Below are 27,678 nucleotides of genomic sequence, written 5' to 3'. Positions count from 1 at the left end.
AAAATATCCTTGTGCAGGAATGGAGCCCCATCTCTCCTGGCTGCATACAGAGGACAGAGAAAGGAACTATTTTGCAACAGTGAAATGGGGGCTGTCAGCTGGGGGAGCCAATTCCTGGCAACCCCAAATTTGGCCCAATCTACAGACCTGACAAACCCACGTTGCAAGACATAGAGTGTGCCTAAATGACCAGCAGAAAAATCAAACATGACGAGAGGTTTTCACAGGGGACTACTGACTGTGGAAACCCAACTAACTCTCCCCCTTCCCCTCCTTGCTTATAGGACCAACAGGGAGAGATGTGCCTGACCAGAAATTCAAAAAGGTGGGTCACAGGGGAGAGATTGAGTTTGGAGACTGAAGTCAAAAACCAGGAAATGCAGGATTTGCAGGTGACATAGAGGACTAAGAATTGGCTCTTCCACCACACAAGTGGAACTCAGGGGAGATTCCTGCGGTGCAGTCCTCCAACATGGACAGGTAATTGCTGGGCCCTGGAGGTGCACTGAATTAAAATCTCCAGACCAATTGGCATTTAGTAAAGGTCCTAGAGTATAGCTAAACCTAAACCCTGCCTCCAGGAGTTCTGCCTATGGAATTTCCTCTCTCACTCCAGCAACCCCACCCCGAGGGTGGAGCAAGATTGGCACTCCAGATGACCTCACAAAACTCTTCTGAGAAGAGGAGCTGAGAATCTTTTGTGCTCCCTTGTAAACAATTCTTTAACTTTTCATTGAGAATTTTTTTTTCTTTTTTCCTTTTTTCTGCTTAATGGTGACCTTAATGGTTCATGGACATTTATACATATTCATATTTGATTTTTTCCCCTAATTTCTAGCATTTTTGACCTCAGTTATTTTTCATGGATCAATATTTTGAGGACTAGAATGTTTGACTAGTTAGTATATTCAGTTTTGTTTTGTATTCTTTTATTTTTAATTTAATTTTTACTTTATATATATTTTTCTAGCATTTATGTTTCCCTTGATTCTCTTTCTCTCTTATCATTTGCTAATAGTCACTGTCTATTGTTTTCTCTTTCAATCTTTCTTGAATATTTTACTTTTATCTCCTCCCTCATAATTATCACATCCTACATCTCTTCGGCTCTTTCCCTGGACACCATTCAAAATTGTAAACTCTTGTGCAAACTTACTGTTTCTATTGTAGGCAATAACAGATCATATTATTTCTGTTTATTGTGACTATTAACATGGCAGATGTCATAGCAGGAAATATTGGGTTTAAATGCTGTATAGTGTTTCCATTGGTTGTTGCTATTATTTGTGCCCCTAGACTGTGAGGTCCTGGAGACATTCAGCGACACTATAAGTCTGCAGGGTAGAAATTCTACTGCCTTGGATTCATACTGTTAGATGGGAAGACAGAAAAACAACATGAGACAGCAAAGGAAAAAAAAATCACCCAAGCAAACTAAGACACCTCAGTAAGAGAATCTCTTGACACCACAGTGGAAGAAATGTCAGAGAAAGATTTTAGAATGTACATAGTTAAACAGATCTGTGAGGAAAAGGATGATGTAAGGAGTGAAAAAAGAGAGAAAATACAGGAAGTGAAAGATCACTTGAATAAAGAGAGATTCTGAAAAGTAATCAAGCAGAACTTCTCAAAATGAAGGAAACAATAAACCAAATTAAAAATTCAAAGGAAAGCATCACCAACAGACTAGACCACTTGGAAGACAAAGTTTCAGGCAATGAAAAATATATGATCTTGAGAATAAAGTTGACCTTAGAGAAAAGATGTTAAGAGACCATGAACAAAACTTCCAAGAAATATGGGATAACCTGAAAATACCAAGCTTAAGATTTATCAGGATAAATGAAGGTACAGAGATACAAACCAAAGGAATGCACACACTTTTCAATGAGCTAATATCAGAAAATTTCCCAAACCTTAATAATTAAATGGAAAACCAAATACAGGAGACTTACAGGACCGCAAATATACAAAATTACAACAGACCTACATCAAGGCACATTATTAGGAAAATGCCTAACACAGAATAAGAATAGAATTTTAAAGACTGCCAGATAAAAATGACAGGTAACATTCTAAGGGACATCAATCTGGATCTCAGCTGATTTCTCAATCCAGACCCTCAAAGGTAAGAGGTCTTAAAATAATATATACCAAGTTCTGAAAGAAAATGGATGCCAACCAAGAATACTATAGCCAGTAAAATTGAGCATCAGAATTGACAATGAAATAAAAACCTTCCATGACAAACAAAAGTTAAAAGAATTCACAACTAGAATATACCTGCACTACAAAACATTCCCAATAAAATATTTCGTGAAGAAAGGAAAAACAAAAGTGAAAATCAGTAAAGGAGGATCTACACTAGAAAAATCAAAGAGAAACTAATCCAAAATTTAAAAACAGAAGTTAATCAAAATGACAGGGAATAAAAATCATTTGTCAATAATAACATTAAATATAAATGGCCTAACTCATCAAAGTCATAGACTGGCAGATTGAATCAAAAAACAAGACCCAACAATATCCTGTCTCAAAGAGACTCACCTCATAGGTAAAGACATCCACAGACTGAAAAAAAATATCACAGAAAAAAAATATCATTCACATGGATCTCATAAACAAACAAGGGTTTCTATCCTCATATCAGATAAAGTGGACTTCAAGCCAAAATTAATCAGAAGGAACAAAGAAGGACATTGCATACTTCCTAAGGAAATTATACATCAATAAGACACAACAATAATACATATTTATGCTCCAAACAATGGAGCATCTATATACATCAAATAAGCCCTTCTCAATTTCATGAATAAATGGAACACAGTACAATAATACTAGGTGACCTTAACATACTCCTCTCACCACTGGATAGACCTAGTTTTGTTTTGCAAACAAAAACTAAATAAAGATGCTATAGAACTAAAAAATACAATTAACAGTTTAGATTTAACAGACATTTTTTATCCATCCATGATTTCTTTCATCTCAGCAACACATAGATCATTCTTTAAAATAGACTATATCTTTGCTACAAAGCAACTCTCAACAAATACAAAAAAAGTAGAGATAATACCTTCCATTCTATCAGTTCATAATAGAATGAAATGAAAAATCAATGATAAAATTTAAAAAAATAGAAGTTACTCTAACACCTGGAGACTAAATAATATGTTTTGAATGACAAATGGATAACAGAAGAAATCAGGGATGAACTTAAAAAATACTTAGAGGTAAATGAGTATAGCAATACAATATATCAACATCTCTGGGACTCTATGAAGGCAGTTCAAAGAAGAAAGTTCATTGAATTGAGCTTATTTGTTACATGCCTCAGGGGGATTCCAGGGACCCTGAAGGACCCCAAGATTACCACAGGTAGGTGGCACTGGTTCTCCTTGTTGGGGGGGGGGGAGCATGGAGCAAAGTATTTATATGGACAGGTACTATAGTCAAAAACTAAATGTGCTTTCTGGACATACACCAGACAAAAAATATATAAATTCAATATTATTTTATTAAATTTCAATTAGAAGAAAGGCTTTGTATATGACAAAATATATGTAGAGTGTCAGGCTGTCCAATATACAAATTTTAAAGCAATTGAGATAGTTCGATTAAGAGAATAGAGAGTCATAGAATATTATTAGTATGTGTGCAATTTCATAAATATTAAATAATGTTTTGCAGTCAAATTTTCATTCCTTTTTCTTTCTTTTGCTGTTGCTTTATATATTTTATACCCAAGGACACTGCCTCAGGGTTACAAGCTCTTTAAGAAAATTTATCCATATATCCATGTATTGTACAGAAGAATAAAAATTGAACTTACTTTAAAAAATTGAATATAAAGTCACCTAATAAATAATCTAACATTACATCTCGAAATCTTAGAAAAAGAAGAACAAATAAACACTAAAAGCAAGAGGACAGGAAATAATTAAAATCAAAGCTGGAATGAATGAATTGAAACAAAAAAACAAAAAATCCCACAATTCCAAAAATCATCAAAATACAATTTGGTTTGTTGAAAAAATAAATAAAATTGATAAACACTTAACCAAACTAAGGAAGAGAAAGAGAGAGAAAACTCAATTACTAAAATTCATGATGAAAAAGAAAATATCATAAAGGACTGAAATATAGACAATAACAAAAAACTATGTTGAAAATTGATACTCTAATAAAATAGAAATTATTGAACACATTGACAAATATCTGGAGACATATGGCCTATAAATTGAATCAGAAGGACATAGAAAATTTAAAAAGACTAATTACAAGCAGTGAAATTAAAGATACCATCAAAAACCTCTCAATTAGAAAAACCCAGGAATACATGGACTGTCATCCAAGTTCTACAAGACCTTTGAAGAAGAGCTAACATCAATCCTCCTCAAATTACTCCATGAAATAGAAAAGAGGGGAACCCTTCCAAGCTTCCATAGCTTCAATTAAGCTAGTATCACCCTGATACCAAAACCAGACAAAGAAGCATGAAGGAAAGAAAATTTCAGCCCAATTTCCCTATTAATCATAGATGCAAAAAATTCTAAATAAAATACTGACAAATTGCATGCAAATACATGTTAAAAAGATAGTGCACCATGATCAAGTGGGGTTCATTCCAAGGATTCACAGTAGGTTTAAAATACAGAAATCAATAAATGTTAGTTCATCACATCAATAGATTTAAGTCAAGAATCACATCAATAGACTTTAAGTCAATTATCTCAATAGATGCAGGAAAAGTATTTTACAAAATATAGCACCACTTCATGTTCAAAACACTAGAAAAACAAGGGATAGGCATAACATACCTAAACATTGTAAAACCTATATATGCTAAACCTAAGGCCAACATCATTCTAAATGGAGAAAAATTGAAAGTATTCCTTTTAATAACTGGAACAAGGATGCCCTCTTTCACCACTTCTATGCAACATAGTCCTTGAAACCCTTACCAGAGCAATTAGACAGATGAAAGAAATTAAAGGGATACAAATAGGAAAAGAACTCAAACCATCCTATTTGCTGACGACATGATTCTATATTTAGAAGACCCAAAAAAACTCCACCAGAAAGCTTCTAGAAGTCATAAATGAATCCAGGAAGGTAGCAGGATATAAAATTAATACCCATAAATCAACTGCATTCCTATACACCAGGGAAGAATCAACTGAAAAAGAAATCAGGAAAACTATACTATTCACAGTGTCTTAAAAACAAAACAAACAAATAAAAAACCTTGGGAATCAATCTAACAAAAGTGATGAAAGACCTCTACAATAAGAACTACAGAACACTAAAGAAAGAAATTGAAGAAGACCTTCGAAGGTGGAAAGATCTCCCATGTTCTTGGATAGGCAGAATTCATATTGTCAAAATGACCATACTACCAAAAGTGCTATACAGATTTACTGCGATTCCTATTAAAATTCCAATGACATTTTTCATAGAAATAGAAAAATCAATCATTACATTCATTTGGAAAAATCAGAGGCCCAGAATAGCCAAAACGATCCTTAGCAGGAAAAGTGATAGAGGAGGCATCACAGTACCAGACCTCAAATTATACTACAGAGCTATAGTAGCAAAAACAGCATGGTATTGGCAGAAAAACAGACATGAAGACCAATGGAATAGAAGACACAGAGACATACACACATAAATAGAGTTATCTTGTACTCTATTTTGTATGGGCAAAAGCACCATAAACATTGAAGAAAAGCAAGTTTTTTCAACAAATGGTGCTGGGAAAACTGGAAATCCATATAGAGTAGATTGAAATCGAACCCCTATCTCTCACCGTGAACAAAATTCAACTCAAAGTGTTTCAAGGACCTAGGCATTAGACCAGAGACACTGCATCTACTAAAAGAAAAAGTAGGCCCAACTCTCGCTCATGTCAGCTCAAGAACCAACTTCCTCAACAAGACTCCTAAAGCACAAGAAGTGAAATCAAGAATCAATAGATGGGAAGTATCAAACTGAAATCTTCTTCATAGCAAAGGCAACAATCAAGAACATGAACAGAGCGCCTACAGAATAGGAGAAAATCTTAGCCACCTGCACCTCAGATAGACCATTAATTTCCAAGATATATAAAGAACTCAAAAACCTTAACACCAAAAAATATGAATAGTTGACAAATATATGAAAAAAAAATGTTCAATATCTCTAACAATTAGAGAAATGCAAATTAAAAACTACAGTGAGATTCCATCTCACTCTAGTCAGAATGGCAATGATCAAGAATACATTGACAATAAATGTTGGCAAGGATGTGGGGGGAAAGGTACACTCACACATTGCCGGTGGGACTGCGAATTGGCAAAAATCATTCTGGAAAGCAGTATGGAGATTCCTTAGAAAACTTGGAATGGAACCACCATTTGACCCTGTTATCTCACTCCTCAGCATATACCCAAAGAACTTAAAATCAGCATACTACAGCAAAGCAAACATCAATGTTTATAGCAGCTCAATTCACAATAACTAAGCTATGGAACCAAGGTAGGTGTCCTTCAGCAAATGAATGAATAAAGATAGTGTGGTACAATGGAGTATTACTCAACTATAGAGAAGAATGAATATGGCATTTGCTGGTAAATGGCTGGAACTGGAGAATATCATGTCAAATGAAATAAGTCAAACCCAAAAAACCAGAGGCCAAATGTTCTCTCTGATATACTGATGCTAACATCCAATAAGTGGGTGGAGATAGAAGTTCATTTGGTTAGACAAAGGGAAATGAAGGAAGAGTTGTGGGATGGAATAGTAACGACAGAGTGAATTGGAAATAGCTTTCCTATGTTCATATATGAATACTCAACCAGTGAAACTCCACATCACATACGACCACAAAAATGAGATCATAATTAAAGTTATGTTCCATGTATATATCAAAATATACTCTACTGTCATGTATATCAAAGAAAGAACAATTATAATTTTTTTTTTAAATCAGCTAAGGCCAGAAAGAAAGATAAAAGTCGGAGTTGGGAATTTGGCAACAGTTTGCCAGTCACATATTTCTACACTAAGGGCCATCTTGGGGTTCGAGAAACAACTTTCTTTTTAGTCTCTTTGCTCACTTCTTGCATTTTGCCCTACTTTCCATTCTTCATGACAAGGAGCATTTCTAGAAAACCCATCAGAAGGCAATTTTCCAGCCCAGAAAGGATGCGCAGTCCCAGCTGCCTTTATCCTTTTATTACCACATTGCCACCCTACTGTCTTCTCTAGTTGTGCAACTTATTTAGCTGACATTGTCGTAAGTACTATCTCATAAATTCTGATACACTAACCAGCCTGTCCTAAGGGTTTGCAATATCCTTCCTTCCAGCCTAACTTAACTGATACGAAGCTGAAATGTTACAAATTGAAATTTACTAAAACAGAAGGAAAAAATAAGGGTCAAAATAATTAAATGAGGTTTTATTTATACTAGTAAAACTTCATAGATCACTTTGACCAGAAAACATGAAAGTGGGGCTGGGGAGATAGCTCAGGTTATAGAGTGTTTGCCTTACTAGCACAAGGCCCTGGGTTTGATCCCCAGCACCGCAAAAAAAAAATAGGAAGAAAACATGAAAGTGTATATGGCACCCAATTTCATTTCTTCAGCCCTGTCACTTTGGGCTTATCCTTGGCATTTATATTAGTGAGTGATAAAAGGTGGTATTATTTGAAGATAAACCTCACCTATTGTTTTATACCATGTTATTCACTTTACAGTGGGTGTGAAATGACTACCTTCCATTGCAGATATCCATCTCCAGATTCTGGACTCTGGGAGGTGGTTCATGATCTTACAAAGAAAATATGAGCTGAAACAAGAAGGATTACTTTCAATTCAGATTTCCAGTGAAGCTGGGCACACTGGTGCAGGCCTGTGATCCCAGAGACTCAGGAGGCTGAGGCAGAAAGGATCCCATATTTGAGGCCAGCCTCAGCAATTTCGTGAGGCCCTCAGAAACTTAGTAAGGCCCTCAGAAACTTGGCAAGACCCAGTTTCAAATTTTTTTTAAATAACAATAATAAATGGACTGGGGATACAGTTCAGTAGTAGTGTCCCTGGTTCAATCCCCAATACAAAAAAAAAAAAAAAAAAAAAAATTCCTAGCAGAAATACAGGTTTTCCAATTGCATTTCCCATCACAAATGCAGAAAATTTAGGCAGTAGAGTAGAAGACACTGAGTGTATACTCAAGTCAGAGTCAGAGATGCAGTACCTGGGTCAACCCACAGGCTAATGATCAGAGACTAAGAATTCCATGTAGATCCCAAAGCAAGACCTGGACAGCAACACTGACTAGATACCTAAGACTCAAACAGTATAAACAGAGGACACACAGAAGAGCAGCCATACCACACTGACAGAGAGAGTATTCCTCTAGCTCTGTAAGTCAAGGTTTCTCTGTAAGCCAAGTTTATTAGTAAGGCAACAATTGATAGTTTATTTTCATACTGGCATAGGGTAAAATGTACATAGCCTTTGATGGAACACAAGGAACTCTTCTATTACTTCTGAAAGGAATTTAGTTAAAGAACTTTTTAGGATTCATCCTATTTTACATAATTCTATATAATAGCGTCTAAAAAAGTTCTTTAAATTCCTCCTATTTTTACTACTAGACTAATAGACTTTGTACTCAGAAGAAGTGTATTAAAAAAGTTACAATGGACTGTAAGGGACAAAAAACAAACAAACAGCAACAACAACAAAGGAAATAGCCATGGTTTAAGCAAAATCGAAGTTTATTTCCTTTTTATATCATCATGAACAATCTAGACCTAGCACATCCACCAGGGACCCAGTCCCTTGTTTTATTATCTAATCATCTTCAATATGAAGCTTCCAACAGGTGATTGCTCTGGGATAAAAACTCTATTTTCTGCCATGTGTCTCTGCACTTCAGCGGAAAAGAATGACAAAAGAGAGCTCAAGGTATTATCATCCTTCTCTTTAAGGATACACCTTCCATCTGCATCCTCTGAGTCAGACTTAGAGACCTGACAACCAGCCGCTAGAAGTGAACATATGAATTTCAGTTCTCTTTTAGGTGGCCACGGTCTAGACAAAAATCAGAGGTTGTCATGGTAGAAGAAGGGAGAACAGATAGAGTCAAACAGCAATTTTTGCTACAGTAACCAAAATTCCCTCTGCCTTACACAATACTGACCTAACAGAGGTTTTCAGTTTGGATGTAGCAGCAGAAAGCACTCATGGGGAACTTATCATATGCCAAAAAATTAACTAAACCCTTTTACAATAACTTTATGGGTTGAATTGTGCCCACATCCAAAAAAGACAAACTACTACTACTAACCCCTACTACTTCACACTAACCCCTACTACTTCACAATGTAACCTTGTTCAAAAGGGTCTTTTCTAGTATAGTCAGGTCGAGATGAGGTCCTTAGAGTGGACACTAATTCAATATGCTTGGTGTCCTTATCACAATGAGAAAATGTGAAACCGACATAGAGACACACAGAGGGAGGAGTGTGTGGAGGGATGTAGGGAGGATGACAAGTGAAGATGGGGGTTACAGTGTGGTGCATCTACAAGCCGGGAGATGACAGATTGCCCCCATACCACCAGAGGCCAGGAAGAGCAAGAGTCCAATCCTAAGATTTGGAAGGGAGTGTGGTCTCACTGCTACTTTAATTGAAGACTTTCTGCCTCCAGAGCTATGAAACAATACATTTCAGTTGTTTTATGTCACCAGTTTTATGGTACTTTATTACTAGTGCTATAGAAAACCAATAAAATTTGGTCATCTCATTTAATTCTTAAATGACCAAGAAAAAGGTATGTTGGTCTTCCCTTATTAGAAAAAAGTACATTTGAGAATAAAAAAGTTAAATTACTTGTCACAGTTCCTCTGGCTTTGATTCAAAGGTTTTTGTTTTTCCAGAGCCTGGGCTTCTAATCTGCTATATACTAACTGAAGAACTAACCAAAAGTCCATGTTGTTGTTTTGTTTAGTTTTTTAATATCTACCATCCTTTCTTACCTTGGCTATTATAACAGAAAGCTGAGAAGTACTATGAAGATTTTAGGCAATAGTATTATTCCCTAGGTCCCTCTGTAGCATATTATAGCCTATTGTCATGGTTTGGATATGAGGTGTTGCCTCAGATCGCCTGTGTTAGTAGAGAAATGCTCGGAGGTGATATGATTGAATTGTGAGGATCGTAACCTAATCAGTTCATTCTGGTATGAATGGACAGACTGATGATTACTGAGGGCAGTTGGGGTGTGGTAGAGGTGTGTACTGGGGGTGTGCCCTGGAAGGACACATCTTTGTCCAGCCCCTTCCTCCTTCTCCTCCTGCTTTTCTCTGTCTCTCTCTCCCCTCTTCCCTCCCTCTCCCTTCTTCTCAGCCTTGAGCAGAGCACCTTTCCTCCACTGCACCCATCCCCTAAGATGTTCTGCCTCACTCCAGCCCACAGCAATAAAATTGGCCCAACATGGACTAAACCTCTGAACCCATGAACAAAAATGAATTTTTCACCCTCTCAGTTGTTCTTGTCAGGTATTTTGGTTACAACAATGAAAAACTGACTAACTTACTCATCATCTGATTCAGGATACTTTTAAGGATGAAAAAGATGATATTCATAATTATACTGGGACAAGAAGCCTAAAAAAGGATTGGGCAAGTAGGGTTCACAGTGGCCCTAATTTTTCCTTCTTCAATGTCCCATTCTCATCCTGACTTCTAACCAGGAATATCACTATAGTGGTTCTAAAATTACAATAAAAACATATCAAAATACTTAAACTCTGCAATAATAATAACATGGTGCAACAATACTAAAATAGTACTTAATGAGTAATATAAATATCCCAGGAAAACTGCAAGAATGACTTTGTAAAATGATTAACCCATGAAGAGAAAGGACACATTTTGATTATTTAGCTGAAAGTATCTAAGCAAAAATCCAGACTCTCCAAAGACGGAGAACCCTATCTCTGGAAAGTTAAAAAAGAGAAAGTTTTATATTGTTTGAAACTCTGCATATTAGTCTATTTGTAATAGCAACTAAGCCAATATTTCAATACTGTGGAAAATATCAATCATCCATATTTGACAAAATACAAAATTGCTCCTCTTACAGACCCCTTTCTAAGATTAAGGAAAAAAATTCTCATAAAGATGTATATTGAATGTTATTACCTTTAGTTCCATCCCTACATGAACCTTAACACTGTTAAAAGGGAGTCAATTGCTCATCAGGAAGAACTTTCTAAATTCAGATTGCTGCCCAGATACAGTCACCTCTGATTATTTCAAAGAAGGCAAAGTGCTCTTTGAAGTCAACTAGCCTTAGCTCCAACCAAATAATAAAAAAAAACAATATATCTATGTGGACTCAGTATATCTCTATAAAATTGTAGACTCCTATAAAAAGCTCAAATTAAGGCTCTCTCTATTCCTGAAAGTCTGGTTTCCATGGCCTCTGGGGCTAAAGCAGACTCAATAAACCTGATTTTGTTTTTGTTTTTGTATGTGAATATGCACTTACTTTTCAAACAAAACACTCTATAATCTGACTAAACTGTAGGGTTCTAACACATTAACTGTGTTTACCTCTGCATGGGAGGATTGTTAGTGATTCTCTGGGTCCTGTTCTTTTTTCTTCAAATTTTCTCATTGAGAATATAGTGCTTTTGAAATTATACTACATAATAATATTTTTGAAATTATAAGAAAGGTCCTTTAAAGAAATATCATTAAATTATGAATAGAATCACTGTTAAATATGTATGTGTGTTTATATATAATTACAATCATATATAATAATATATTAACTATCATATATTAGCTATCATATATGTGTGTATGTATATATATATTATATATATTTTTCCTATATTAGTTATTTTTACTTTGTAACAGATAAACCCAAAAGTTAGTGGCCTACAAAAACCACATTATCCGCTTGATGCGCATGCTCACCGGCGCGCGTAGGGAAGGGGCGGGCACTGGGCGACCGCCCCGGGCCTCCTCTGGGGCTCTCAGAAAAGGTTCTCAAATTTGTATCCTGAAGTAGTCTTGCTGGGCAAAAGGTTAAGGGTCTCACTGAGTTGCCCAGGCTGACCTGGAACTTGTGAATCTACTGCCTCAGTCTCCTGAGTCTCTGGGATTATAGGCGTGTGCCACTGTACCTGACATTTGAGCAAGTTTTTGTAATAAGCCAAAATAATAGTAAAAGAAATCGTATCAAAGAAAAGGATCTGAAGTTTTCAAGCATCCAGACTTATTGGGAGCTGTTCTGTGAAGAAGTGGTTTCCATCATCAGTTAAGTTTGGGAAACTGAACACTGTCCCCTCCCTGCTTGGTGATTCACAATGAACATCAATTTACATCACATTGATAAAGACTCCAGGAAATGGTATTACTACTAATTAACATTTATCAAGCACATTCTAATGCTCTGTTCTAAGACTTGCACATGTATTAATCTTTCTAATTTTTTTTTTTTTTTTTTTTTTGGTAACTGGAATTGCACCGAGGGCCACTTAACCACTGAGCCACATTAAATAAAAAATAAAAAAGTATCCTTTATTTTTTAGTTTGAGACAGTCTCACTAAATTGCTTAGGGCCTGGCTAAGTTGCTGAGACTGGCTTTGAACTTGTGATCCTCCTGCCTCAGCCTCTCAAATCATTGGGATTACTGGCATGGGCCACTATGTCCCCAGTCTTTCTAATTTTTACAACAACTCTATCTTCTGTAAATCACATGGGGGAGCTGAAATGGAAGAGCTGGGATTCAAATCCAGGAAGAATGACTCCATAAGTCTTTCAAGTCCAATGTACTGTTTGCAACCAGTAAGGAAACAGGACTAATGTTAAATCCGGCATTTCTCAAACTTATTCGACTCTGGAACCTCATGATCTTTCAATATTTATTCAGGGGTTAGTCGAATGGACCCTAGGTGTTGTTTCCTGAGCCGGCTTACACTGGTGATTTCAGACTTTTAAACAGCATTGTCTTAAGAAGGAGAGAGTTTTTTCTAACTAGGTTCTCTGTTGATAATATTAAATGTTATGTTTATGTGTGAAGTTTTCTACTTGAAACACTTTTGTATTCTCTTTCACAGTGACCTTCCCAGGATTTTTTATAAAAAGGTTGTTATCACTGTCCAGTATACTTAAGGTGCTATAATATTTTTTAGTCCAAATTGGTATTTCACTTTGCTTTTCCTGCCTGAAGATTATATTCTCATGAATTTTTTAATGTTTGGGGATCTCAGAGATGATTCAATTCATCTCCTTTATTACTTATTTTTTTTTGCAGGTTAAGAAAGTGACAGCCATTTAGTGCTGTGGAACATTATAATAATTCACATCTGAATTTGAAAATGATGCTTCTTACTAGTTATGTGACTTTAGAAAAGTTACTTTGTTTCTCAAAACTTCTGTCTCTTCCTCTGATAGACCACAATAATATCTTAGAAGATGGCTATGAGAATTAAATAAGAAAATTCATGTAGTATCTGGCATGTCAAAAGTTCTATGTTAATTGTCTCCCCTTTTTTCCTGTAAGGAGATAATCTGAAGTCTGTACATGAATGAATTATGAAAGTGCTTGGAAAGGAAGGAACAGTTTTTTAATGTGAACTGTCTCAGTTTTATGCTGGCATCAGCTGATTTTGTGGTAAAGTAATGTTGTCATGATACAGGTTGTATGGGAGTTAAAACCAGTTTCCTTCTGGTTTTCCAAATGACATAATAAGCAAAACCTGATGGGGGTAAACATAGACCTATTTATTAGTTTACTTATTATTAATGTTAAACTAGCTTTGTGCTACTTCTGCTCTTTTTGAAATTTCACTGATGTCATTTAAAATCTCACACATCTTTGAAAGCTTCATAGAATGCTTAATGATTTAAATCATCCTCCAAAACATAGGAAATGTCTTTTCTAATTTGACATCATCTGGTAGTATGTTAAAAATCCCGCATGTAGGACAGAATTTACCACTGGATGGTTGTTTGTTTTTTTATGGCACTCTATATTTGGGCAGTACCAATGTATATAACTAAGCATTGAAATAGTCATTTAAAATAGAGTTATTCAAAGAGAAATCTATGGGGATTTTTCAGTTTTACAACTTACTTCCTGAGCCAAAAGAAAATGGGTTGGAGAGCCAGTTGTGATGGCATGCATATGTAGTTCCAGCTAATAAAGATCAGGAGGCAAGAGGATCACTTGAGTTCAGGAGTTTAGGCTAGAGCCTAGGCCTAAAAAATAAAAATAAGAAAAAGAAAGGAAAGGGATTTTGATTTGAATTCTCTAAGGGGGATTTCTTTTTTTTTTTTTTTTTTTTTTTTTTTTTTTTTTGCGGTGCTGGGGATTGAACCCAGGGCAAGCACTATACCAACTGAGCTATATCCCCAGCCCTCTGAGGGGAATTTCTAATATTCTGTTTTAAGTGCCTTTTACAGCCCTAGTACATAGCAAGCATTCAGTAAATATTTAATGATGAACTAAATTTGATTTTTAATTCTACCTCTGTCCCTTGCAACTTAAATGAACTTGACAGGTTTCTCTACACTTCAGTTTCCTCATATGAAAATTTCTACGTCCTAGGGTTTTAGGCATTAAGATAGTCAGCGCAGCATATGGCACATAGTAGGTACATAGTGTATTGAATATTTCTCCTGGACACTTCACTGCTTTCTTCAGCAATGTTCTTTTTTTAAGTTGTCAGTGGACCTTTATTTTATTTATTTATGTGGGGTACTCAGAGTCAAACCCAGTGCCTCACTCATGCTAAGCAAGTGCTCTACTACTGAGCTACAATCTCAGCTCTACCAATGTTCTTTTTAAGCATATTTTTCTTTTATCATTTCCTAAACATTTAGAAACTAAACATTTATTCAAGAGAGAAAATGATTGACAAACTGGAAACATGTTCCTTTGCAGCCCACCCTTAGAATGTCTTAGTAGAAATGATTTTATATTTGATAAACCTTGGTTTGAATCCTTGCTTTGTAATGTACTGATGTTGTGCCCTTATGCAAGCTACTTATCTGCAAAGTATTGTGAGACTTAAATGAATAAAAATTAGTAATAATAAAAAAAAACACATTATCCCACATTTTCTGTGGATCAAAAATTTGAGAGCAATTTGATTGGATAGTCTGGCTCAGTGTCTTTCATGACCCTTACAAAATGTTAACATTTGTTCATTGATGATGGAGTTTGTGTCATTTATTTTATGTCTCTTTAGTTTTTCCATATTTTTAATTGTTCATAATTTTTAAATAAATATGTATGACAAAGTCACTTTGATTTTTTGATAAGTATTTGTATATTATTACCACTCTCACTGTCCCTGAAACTGTTCTCCTGCAGTCTGCATCTGTGTGGTTGAATACTGTGGGCCTCAGTTTCAAAACAGTACTATAAAGAGGTGAACAGAGAATCATTTAAAATTCTTTCTCGCTCAGATACTCAAGTGTGTTCCCTTCTCAGTCCCCTAGTAGCACTCTTTTCTTTTCGTAGTATTCTTACCTGAATCCAGTAACAATCCATCTTCCTTTACTTTCTTGAAGTCTCCTTTTCCGAAAAGTTACCAGGAATCATTTAATCAAAACATGCACAATAATCAAGTTTGCTAAAAGTTCTAGGAAAGTTTTCAGGTTTGTATGTGTGTGTGTGTGTGTGTGTGTGTGTGTGTGTGTGTGTGTGTGTTTTAATAAGTCCTCCAATTTCCATTTAATATTAAAATCCTAAATTTTCATTTTCATCTGTAAGGGAAGCAAGTGCTGACAGGAAAGATGCTCTGGAGCAGCAATGCCACTGCGCCCTTAGCTGGGCATCAGATCATGACTCTTCATCTGGGTAGCAATGAGTGGAACAAGTTGGACCCTGCAGCTTCGTTAAGAGTTGCTCTCAGTCGTCCCTGTGGGAGGGGAGCGGGGAGAGGGTGGGGAGAGAGCTGCCCGGGTCAGAAACTTCTGCGGCATCCCGCTATCAGAAGGAGAGTGCTTGTGTCTGGATAAACTCCCCTGAGAAACCGCCGGGGACAGTGAGGACCTAGAGAGTTTGGGTCTAGAATACCGCATTGGGTGGAGTCTGGGCAACCAGCGGAACCGGCTCCCTCCAGGTCTTCCGGCTGCCTGGGTACCTCCCGTGTGTGCAAGGTGGCGGGGGATCCTGGGCAGGCGAGAGCCGAGTGCCCGACCCCAGAACCTTCCACTAGCTCAGGATCACCACGCAATGGGGTACCAGGGGCAGCATGCGGTCATCCCGCTGCAGGTAAAATCGGCAACTGGGGCAGTCTCTGAAGCCAGGTCCTCTGGTTTCAGTCACGCTGCCACAGGTTAGCTACATTCATCTGGGGTCTTAGTTTAGCACCGCGAAAAATTCTGCGGGAGAAAAATGTTCTCCTTAATCTGACTTAATCTGCCTTTCTTCCTTGGAAAACATTTTTCAATAACCTCTTTATTTCACAAAATCTCATTGCTGGCTCCCCACAGATCTTGTACTCCGGATTTGCAAGGATCTGTTGGGACAGCTTGCAAACTGACACTTGAGGATGGAGTTTTTGCAAAGATCTGTTGAATTACTGTTAAACGTTATACGTTATTATCCTCATAATTATTTTATTTTAGCTAATCATATTACTTATTACTACTAGTATGGTAGAATCTTGCACTGGATACTTGTCTGATATTTTACAACTTTTCGAGCTAGTAAATACTTGGTTAATCACCATTTTATCTATTGAAATAGAGAGATCTAGATGACAGAGAAACCCTTGTTTCTGAACACGAGCATAAAAGGAAATCTTGTCAGTCTGCTGCTGTTTTTAATGTTGTCAACTCGATTATAGGATCTGGTATAATAGGTAAGTGTTCTGTGTTCTGTTTGGCTTTGTTTTTGGTTTTAAGTTAAAAAGATCAAATCTAAGACTCAATATGCTGTTAGTGTTCATTGATCATTGTAAAAAAAAAATTCTTAAATAAGGAAATTAGTAATTTTCTTCCATAAAAAATATTTTTCCCCATTGTAACAATATGCTTCCAACTATTTTATCCAGAGGATGGAGTTGAGATTCATTCTCTTTCCACAGTTGATTGCATCCTCCACAAACATGGTGGTGTTACACAGGGGAAGAGGCTGAATTTTTTTGTTTATTTGTTCTAGGTACTGTTGGTTGAACCCCAGGGCCCTTTACCACTGAGCTACATAGACAGCCTAGCCCAACCCTTTTAATATTTTTTCTCTTTTTCTTTCTTTCTTTTTTTTTTTTTTTTTGTTTGTTTGTTTTTGCGGTGCTGGGGATTTGAACCCAGGGCCTTGTGCTTGAGAGGCACTCAACCAACTGAGCTATACCCCCAGCCCTCTTTTTCTTTCTTTCTTTCTTTTTTTTTTTTTTTTTTTTTTTTTTTTTTGAGAGAGTGTCTCACAAAGTTGCTTTAAGACCTTGCTAAGTTGCTGAGGCTGGCCTTGAACTTGCCATCTTCCTGACTCGCCTGGAATTATAGGCATGTGTCACCAAGCCTGGGCTTTTTTTTTTTTTTTTTTTTTTTTCCCTTAATAGGCTGCTTGATCAATTGATAATATTATCAAATTCACTTCTTTCTTATTCCTGAAGTGTCAACCATTACTCAAATCACCTTAATATGACCTTGTAGGATTACAAAACCTCCAGATATTCTTAAATATTACAGGTACAAAAGTTTAATGTGAAAATATGAAAATTAAATTCATACAATATTTCCTTACCTATCTGTACCATATTAAATTTTAAAGTGCAAACTTATGATGTATTCATTTAAATATCATTTAGTCAATTACACAGTTTGTTAGTTGTTTTTAGTAGAGGAGCCAAATAATCAATTAAAATAAATAAACAGTTCGTATTTTCCCAATGTTTTCCAAGCAAGGAAAAAATTATGGAAAAAGTGCTTTGCATTATAGCAATAAAAGTTGTGATTTTTCAGTGTTTATTATTTTTTCATTGTTTGAAAACATCCCATTTCAAAAAGGGCAAGGGAAAATAAAATCTTGCAAACTGCAATACTCATTGAAAATACAACTTTTTATCACAAAGTTTTAACTAAATATTCAAAATAAACGTGATTTAAATTATATGCCTATATGGTTTGAGTTGCTTTTTTTACTTTTTCACAAGTTGATATCCTTCTTGATTTTACTTTAATCCATATATGGACAGTTACTTAAAATGATACATGATTTGGAGGTATCTGAGATGAAGCAGAAGAAAGTAGGAGCTAAGTTCTATTTAAAACTCTACCTCCATGTACCATGCAGGTATGGGCAGTTCTGCGGGCAGAATTCTGAAATTAATTCCTGATGTGAATGCTTTAAGTTGATCCATGCCAGCAACATTTAAAAGTGCCTTTTTAAAATTTTATTTTTTAGAAAATAAAACGTCTGGATGGAATTAATTAAATTATGATTATTTTGAATATTTGGTTTTTCATAATCTAAATAGTCTACTTCCTCCAAAAAATGAGAAATAATTTCATATACCACTTTTAGCTTCATGAAAAATATTTTTGCATTCTCGTCTTCCTCCCTATGTTACAAATATAGGAATTTACCAATTATATATAGGAATTAGGGGAAATTCTGTATTTCTACATGTCTTATTAATATGAGGGTTGGGGCATTTGTGTTTTTCCAGGATTGCCTTATTCAATGAAGCAAGCTGGGTTTCCTTTGGGAATATTGCTTTTATTCTGGGTTTCATATATTACAGGTAAAATGCTATATAATTGCTTATTGCTGCAACTTAAATTGTGCAATGACTTCTTTACACACACAAATATACCCTGCAATTGAATTTCCTTTATAATTAAAATGTGCATCAAAGGATCCTAAAGAATTTAAGCATTATGTCTGAGGAGATTTACTTTTCATCTTAATCCTTTAAACAGATTAGAAAAAGTAAAAGAACATTATATATTTCCAAACCTAAATCCTATTCATGTGCCTCCATCACTTTATGCAGAAAGTGGTAGATGGGAAAGTCATTTTGAAGGTTGGTTAAGGCTAAGAAAGGACGATGCTCTCAAAGTGCAGGCAGTGGGACTTGTGGGCAGGTGCTTTGAATGAGAGCCCTGTCAGCTGTGTTTGTGCAGGTATAACTGGAAGCCCAGAGTTCAGCCAGCAGAGTTCACACCTCCACAGTCCCCCACTACCCGCCTCCTGTGCTCCCTGCTTACCACTGCCTTTAAATGCAGCAATAAGGTGCTTCTGAATCCCTTCTCTTCTGCTCCCCTCTCCTGTTCATTCGCACCCTCATTTTGCCACTCCTCATCTAAATGCAGACTTTATCACTCATAATCATCTCCTCTTCCTGTTGTCTTCATCCCAGCCTGTCATCCAACCAGTCACCATATGACAAACACAGCATCTTTCCTCCACCTTAGGATCATTGAGAAAAAAGGCGGCTGTTGTAAATAACACCACCTGTGGGACTCACTGCTGGGGTGACCACTTTGAGTGGTGACCTAGTACCCTTGTACTAGCTAGGGCAAAACACCTCACTATGCCCTTCTTCACAGAGTCGGCCTGGCCTTAAGAGAGTCACCTTCCTGTGAGGTTATGACCTCCACCCCCACCCCCAGTACTTTCCCACAGCTTTCAGCCAGGGGCTGACTCATAGAAATCCAAAACCAGCTCAGCCTCCCCTCTTTGCTTTTGCAAAGACCTGTATGTGGCAAGGTAGAAGTTCTGGAGTTCCAGCACCTCAGCTGGGGTGCAGCTGGTCTCGACCAGAGGTACATCCTTGCAGACCTGTCTTCTCTACCCTGACCTTCCACTCCACTCCTCCTGGAGCACTTGCTTCACTCAGCTCTGCATCTGGAAGCCCTGACCCAAGAAGCCATCCTTCATAAAATCTCAGACTCCCAAGGCCAGCCCATAATACTGCTATTTTTCCTTGGACTGAGAAAGAAACAGTAAAGCATATAATACATATCTAATTCAAAGATGCAGAGACATTGGACCCCTTTCCTCCCTGCCTTCTTCTCCCCACCCCCACCCCAACACCTAAACTGCTTCCAGTTCTATAACTCTTAGTTTGTAGCTTAAGACCCCTCACCTGGCAGCACGGTAAGAGTTGCTGGTATTAAAATTTTGGATTGCATTTATTTATTTATTTTTAAATTTGTTCTAATTAGTTATACATGACAGTGAAATATATTTTGACACATTGTACACAAATGGAGCACAACTTCTCATTCCTCTTGCTGTTCATGGTGCAGAGTCACACTGGTAGTGTAATCATGCATGTATATAGGGAAATAATGGATTGCATTTATCAAAGCACATATCACACTAGAAAATCTCATTCGAGGGATTTCTTTTTAATTTCCTGTTTCCCAGTCAATCTGCACTGACAAACAATTAATTTCCAGCCAGGCATAGAATAGCTTAAGTACACTATAAACATTTACACACATAGTCAGCCAGTAGATAGAAAAAAATCAAGCATTATATATCACCTGAGAATTCAGGACCTAAGGAGAATGAACAGTTTACTAAAGCCAGATCATAATGTACAAGAATAAATGATAATGTAAGTGACTTTTTCAAATGATGATACATGTAAACCCATAACAATGACTGTGAGCTGTCCTTTGCAAAATCACCTATTGCAAAGTCAATGGAAATTATGAACTTGTTCATGTACTTGCATGATTCAAATACTTGAAAAATTTTTGAAAAAGGATTACTACACAAAAGCCAAATAATTTATAGGATATGATTCACTTTGTTTCTTTTGCTTTTAAGAGCAAAATCTACACATAGGATATAATTATTCATCCATACACAATAGTTTAAAAGAAAACTCACCTGTTAAATAGCATTAATTCATTATGGCTTATTTTTAAATGTGCCTATAATATATTTAAAGGGAGATAAAATATTATGGTTGATATTTGATACCTTAAACTTTTAAAGGAATATATTTATAGCCTGTATTTTACAAGCAGACAAAAGCATTTATATATAGTTGACTTAATTCTTTAAAACTATTAACTTTAAACAATATCGAACTTTTATAAAACTCTCAACATTCTCATCTCAAACATACAGTTTTTCCCCAAACCTTCTCAGTATCTGTGAAATTGGTTTCTTCCTCCCACTGACTGAAATCCTCATTGGTTCTCTTCCTTGGACAATAAATAACTGTTCAGTTTTTCCTGCCTCTAGCATCTCTCTACTTTTTGATGAGTCCTGCTTATTATTGCAAGAGTTATCTTCTAAAACAGCCTCATATCTGCTACTGCCCCATTGAAAACACTCCGTAACTCTAATGATAAAAAAAACAACAAAAATCATTGCAATCAGATTCCTTCATGATTTGGTCACTGTTTGTATTTTTACTCTCATCTCCAATTGCTTAATGACCTGTCATGGACACTATCACATGCAGACCTTCTCTTTTAGTTATTCTGAACTATCTCATTCTCCACACATAGAATACCTTTTTACACTGCCCTCCTGATGGTAGTTCTCCTGCCTAACATTCCTTTTCTTCTCTAACTCGAAAAATCCTATCTTTTATCCTCCAAGGCGTTACATAACTCTTCAGTGAAGTCATTCCTGGTTTTCAGAAAAGGAAGTAGAATTACTTGTGAGACACCTTAGACTTAAATAATAGTTTAAAGTCTCTTCATTAGGTCATTTATCACATTAAACCAGAATGATAGATAAACAATTAGCAACCCTGTTATACTGAATTAATTTTATCAAATATATACAGATCACCAATGTGCCAGGATTTGATACAGCAGCCAGTATAGCAATGATGAATATTATCCATGCTACTGTGAAAACTCACAGTGTAGTGTGTCATACAGAAAACACATAATTATAACACATGGTGAAAATACATGGTGGTTAACACAGTCTCAATGGGATAAGCATATTCTGGGAAGGAGGAGATATCTCCACTGAGTGTTTGTGGAAAAATGTAAGTTAGTAAAGAAAATGGATGGGTACTCCAAGCAGATGGAAATGTGATTCAGTTTGGCTAACATGTAGGGTTGATGTTCCTAAGTGGAAAGAGGGGAAGTTGGAGAGGTTGCTCACATGTAGAGATAATCATTACCATTTCCTGAGGACTGGCTATATACTGAGCATAATGAAACCACAATATTAAGTCCTTCTGTCCCACAAGGTATGTATTCATGTCTTACTTTTATGGAGGAATAAATTGTGACTTAACTAGATTACAATAGTTTGTGCAAGGTCTGCAGTTACTGGTGACAGAGTTGAGATATTAATTTAAATGCATGGATTATGGATCTAGCCTTCCAGGTCCTGTGTCCTGAGTCTTCCATTTCTAGCAATGTGGAAATCGGCAATTTACCTAATCTTCTATGCCTCATTTTTCTCATTTATCAAATTGGGATAATAATAGCACCTACTTAGCATGATTGTGAGGATTAAATGAGTTAATATGTAAAGCTTTGGGAAGAGGCCTGGCTTACAGAAAAGTGTTGTAAAAGTATTGGCTGCTGTTTAGTGGTTGTTCTCATTAATATTCAACCCCCAAAATGACATTTTTTCAACCACTGTATGCAAATCTGTTAAAAATAAGTAAAATTAGCACAGCTTTTCATTAATTTATTTAGCCTCTTGTTGTGGTTTGAATGTGACATGCCCCCAAAAAACTCACGTGTGAGACAATGCAAGAAGGTTTGGAGGAGAAAAGATTGGGTTGTAAGAATCTTAATCCAATTCGTGAATTAATACTCCATAGGGATTAACTGACTGGAATTGAAGTAGCAGGGTGTGGCTGGAGGATGTGGGAAGTAGGGGGTGGCTGTGGGCATATGTTTGTATCTAGCAAGTGGAGACCTCTTTCTCTACTTCCTGATCACCATGTAAGCAACTTTGCTTTGCCATACTCTTCCCCTATGATGTTCAGCCTCACCTTGAGCTCCGAGGAATGGACCTGACTGTCTATGGACTGACCTCTGAAACTGTGAGCCCCTAAATAAACCTTTCCTCCTTTACAGTTGTTCTGGTCAGGTCCTTTAGTCACAGTCATGAGAAAGCTGACTAAAACAACTCTCTAACATAACAGGCATTGTGGTAGACATTTAAACTCCAGGATCCTCATATCACTCTTCAAGATGGGCATATTGCTTTGCTTCATAGACAAGAAGAGTTGCACAGATAAATAAAAATGGTTTTCTGCCCTTGAAAGAATTCTATTTTTATTCAAAGTACTAGCAGATATTTCTGGAGAGTTTAAAGCAGAAGACTGATTAGATTTAAACTATGGTCAGATTCATCTGGGGGAGGGTGGGTGTCAAAATTATATGGAGACAAGATTGGTGGATGAAAGAACTATAAAGAGATTATTGGAGCAATCCAGGAAAGAAATTATAAAAGCCAAAGCTCTATAATAAAGGAGGTTAGAGATTAACAATTAGGAGATATTAGTCAATAGTTACTGGATTGGGGGACCAAAGTTATATGGAAAGCAATGAATACTGAAAAGTTTAGGAGGAGTCTCTCAAGTTTCTGTTGATATTCTTCACCTATTGGAGAGCACAGATGAGGGATCAACTTCCAGAACAAATACACAGATTGGCATTTGGACATTTTAAAATTGAGATGCCTACGAGATCTTGAAGGTAAGAGTTGTACTAGGTTACTAGATGTAGAAGTGTGGAATTTTGAAGGGTCTTAACTAGAAACACAAATTTAGGTGTTACTAACATCTGCATGAAAATTGAAACCAGAGATGTAATGAGGTCAAGAAGGATATCTTGAAGAGTGACTAAAAATCCCAGGGATACAGGGTTTGAAGCAGAGTAAGCGAGACTGGTGAAAACCAGTATAAATGCCAGAATGGTAGGAGGACAACCAGGAGATATCTTTGCTGTCACAAAGACTGAGCAACGATGGATGAGTGAAAGGGAAGTGGTATCTAGAAGGGGGAAAAAAATCAGAAACAGCAAGTGGTATTGTGGATTGTGGGGGTGGGGGAAGAAATTACATTCATCAGCTTAGAAACTGTTGATCTTGTGGAAAGAAACCTCATTTATGGGGAGAAAATCAAGATGGAAACCATACCACAGTGATCTGTATTTTCTTGTTTGCATTCAAATACTTTTCCAAATTACTTAAAAGATAAAAAGAAGTCACCATGATGAAAATGTAAGAGAAATAGATTAAAGAGAGTCAGGCCAGAAGCCATACTGGTGGTCCATGCCTGTAATCGTAGCTTTTAAGGAAATTGAAGTAGAAGAATAGCATGTTCGAGGACAACGTGGGTAGTTTAGCAAGATGAGACCCTGACTCAAAATAAAAAAAATTTAAAAACTAGAAGGACTGGTGATGTAGCACCCTGGTTTCAATCTGTAGTGACACAAAAAATAAAACGAAATAAAATAAGGAGCTAGTACCACACCTCATACATGTCTTTGTACTCAATAAGGCTGCCGTGTCCTTCAGTAAACAAAATAAAAAATAAAATAAAATACATCAAGTTAAACAGAGAAATTAACTTTTAAATGTAATTTCTGTATATTCATATTTTTAACTTTAATTCTAAAGTTGGAACTGGAATTCCTAAAATGTAAATTTTTAAAATATTCTTAACCACAATAAATAAAAAATTAAGTTACTTTGTTATAAAACAAATGCTCTGAATCTCCTAAAATTTTTCTAAAATGCCTAAAGTACTTCCATTCTCAGTATTTGCACATTGACTACCTATGAAACTCTTTAGTACCTGTGTTTTGTTGCTTGAACAGTTGAGTCACCTCCTGGTAACAGTGGTACTATTGTTGGTTGGGAAAATCAAATGGAACCCTTTAACTCTACTCTGTATCCCTCTTCTATATAGGTCACTGTCTGGATATATAAAGTACATATGCAGTATGAATAAAAAATATATCACTAAAAACATGACAGTTTATGAAAGGTGACATTTTATTTTTTTAAAAAGTTAGTATCATCCTGATAATGCTGTACATTAAACTTTTCTTTAAAAATTCCCATTATCTCAGTGAAAAGTTAAAAAACCCTTTATATCAAAAGTATTTTGACATTTGTTTAATTGTTATATATTCCCACAGACTTTTCCCTTATTTTGCTGATAAAAGGAGGGGCCCTTTCTGGAACAGACAGCTACCAGTCTTTGGTTAACAAAACCTTTGGTTTTCCAGGGTATCTCCTCCTCTCTGTTCTACAGTTTTTGTATCCTTTTATAGGTAAGATGATTGTAAAGATGAATACTATAATTACTTGTATTAACATAGTTATTTCTGAATGAAAACATTTTAATAGTGATTTAAGCATCATTATAGAAAATTAGCAGTTAAAATATTTTCCAAATTAAATGTTCATATCTTCACTAATATTCTCCTTATTATCTGGTCCTTTCAGTCAAATTTTTTTTTATTGTAAACAAATGGGATACATGTTGTTTCTCTGTTTGTACATGGAGTCAAGGCATACCATTTGTGTAATAATAAATTTACATAGGGTAATGTTGTTTGATTCATTCTGTTATCTTTTTTCCCTTCCCCTCCACCCCTCCCACCCCTCTTTTCCCTCTCTTCAGTCCTTCCTTCCTCCACTTTCAGTCAATTTTTTAAGTGTTTTTCTGAAATAAAACAACAGTGATTTTCATCTAGTTAAGGTTGAGATTTTCTTATTTGGCAAAACTGTAGAATGTTCTGGAATTGAAAGTGACATGAATGAGAGACATAACAAATTTCTTCTAAGGCTCGATACATTTTTTTTTCTTTGTCGTGAAATCCTAAGGATTTGTGAAAGTGATGTACTAGGCAAACATGCTGTCTAAAGTTTCTGTGATAATAGTGAAATGCAACCTGGCACTTCTTAAATAGATAAAATGTTAATATATACCAAAGCCCAAAGAGACTTCATTTTTTAAATCAGTATCACAGAAGCTATTGTCTGAATGACTAGTTCCAAATGTTTCCACAAAAGGTCAAGATTGTATTTCCCCCAAATGTCTTACATTTTCAATTAAAGGCATATTTTATTGCCCTCAAAATTTATTATTCCTATATTAAGTAGTACATGTGTTCCTGAAAAAAGGTTTTGAAACTGAACCTTTTTTTTTTTTGAAACTGAACCTTAATATCAAAATAAATCGAATCTTAAAAGACTCTCAAAACTCATTATTTAAATGTGTTCTGGTGAGAATCAATTTGTAAACAGGAATGTTTTTCATAATATAAATTCTACCATAAACTGTTGAATAGTTATTTTAAAGTTGTCCATATTAGTAATTATATTATATATTTTAAAAGGTAGGATTATGTCAATACTTGGAAAGTAATAATTGATTATATTGAAAATATTCAAGATGAGATGTGGTAGTTTATTAATGACTATTATTTTAATTATATTTTTAGCTATGATAAGTTATAACATAATAGCTGGAGATACCTTGAGCAAAGTTTTTCAAAGAATTCCTGGAGGTAAGTAAAAATAAGACTTTTGAAGATCTAAATTTATTTTATATGATTATATGTAGTTAATATATTCATTATAACTTACAAATAAAATATTTGAAAGTGGAAGAGTTGGATTACTTGTTGTTCATGACCTATGTTGATCCTAATTTTTTATCTATTTTTATACCTCGTTCTTTCTTAGCCAATTAAAATATTTTTATTCTTCATATACTTAGAATAGTTGATATTTTAAATACCTTATGCTTCATATCACAGCTCTCTGTGGTAACATTTTTTTTCACATCCTATTTATACTCAATCTTTTCTAAAATGCTGTTTCCCCCTTATTTGTATCAAGCTATAATTTAATGCAATAAAATTAACCCTTTTTTAGTGTAGATTCTATGAATTTTGACAAATGTTTATAGTCATATAACCAAAGCCATAATGAAAACCACCCTCATCTCCAGCTCCTGGCAGCCACTGACTTGGTTTCTCTCCCTGTCTTTTTTTTTTTTTTTTTTTTTTTGGGGGGGGGGTGGTGCTGGGGATGAACCCAGGGCCCTAGTGCTTACAAGGCAAGCACTGTACCGACTGAGCTATCTCCCCAGCCCCTCTCTCCCTGTCTTTTGCTTTTCTTGAGAATGCCATGCAAATGGCATTGTACAATGTGTCCCTTTTGAGACTGGCTTCTTTTCCTTGGCAGGATGTGTTTTATATTTGTCTAGTTCTGAGGTTGTGTAAGTAATTGGCTTCTGGGGGTCTTTCCATTTTATGGATATACATAAGACAGTGTGTCTATCAGGCAGAAGAGGAACATTCTTGTTATTTGCAACCTGGGATGGTTACAAAAACATTGCTACAGTATTTGCAAGCAGAATACTGCACCACAATCCCACTTCCTGTTTAACTTTTCATCATTTCATGATTATTAGACTAACTCAGAGACCATGAGTCTATTTGCTCTGAAGAGCAGAGAAACCAATTAGGGGACTATCAAAATAATATCAATATAAAATTTTATAAAATCATTTCAGGCATAGGTACACCAGTAAGTTATTTTGTTTTTCTAATTTATTTCTATTTTACATAGGTTTAAAATTATTTTCATTTAGGTAATTTGTGTTATTGCAGTTATTTTTTATAGTTAACTGCTTGCCTATTTAGTTGTTTCACCAATGTGTTACTTGTATCGCCAAACACTAAATAATTTTT

At 35.7% G+C, this 27,678-nt stretch overlaps 1 protein-coding gene across 7 annotated transcripts in view; it reads left to right on the top strand.

Moving 5' to 3' along the window:
* The window catches only part of SLC38A11 (solute carrier family 38 member 11), a 170,082-nt gene that overhangs the window by 100,546 nt on the left and 41,858 nt on the right, over positions 1–27,678 (top strand). The window contains exons 3-7 of one of the 7 annotated variants that reach the window (XM_079134415.1): positions 285–480; positions 16,766–16,880; positions 18,687–18,761; positions 25,111–25,245; positions 26,422–26,487. In XM_079134415.1, the coding sequence (XP_078990541.1) occupies positions 18,701–18,761; positions 25,111–25,245; positions 26,422–26,487 (262 nt within the window). In that variant the 5' untranslated portion in view covers positions 285–480; positions 16,766–16,880; positions 18,687–18,700. Of the gene's footprint in view, positions 1–284; positions 481–15,979; positions 16,289–16,765; positions 16,881–18,686; positions 18,762–23,616; positions 23,662–25,110; positions 25,246–26,421; positions 26,488–27,399; positions 27,515–27,678 lie in introns of those variants that run through there. The other 6 variants (XM_079134416.1, XM_079134413.1, XM_079134414.1 and 3 more) reach the window with 6 other exon arrangements.

Source organism: Sciurus vulgaris, assembly GCF_902686455.1.
Source record: "Sciurus vulgaris genome assembly, chromosome: 3".
Lineage (NCBI taxonomy): Eukaryota > Metazoa > Chordata > Mammalia > Rodentia > Sciuridae > Sciurus > Sciurus vulgaris.
This window is presented reverse-complemented; position numbering and strand designations above follow the sequence as displayed.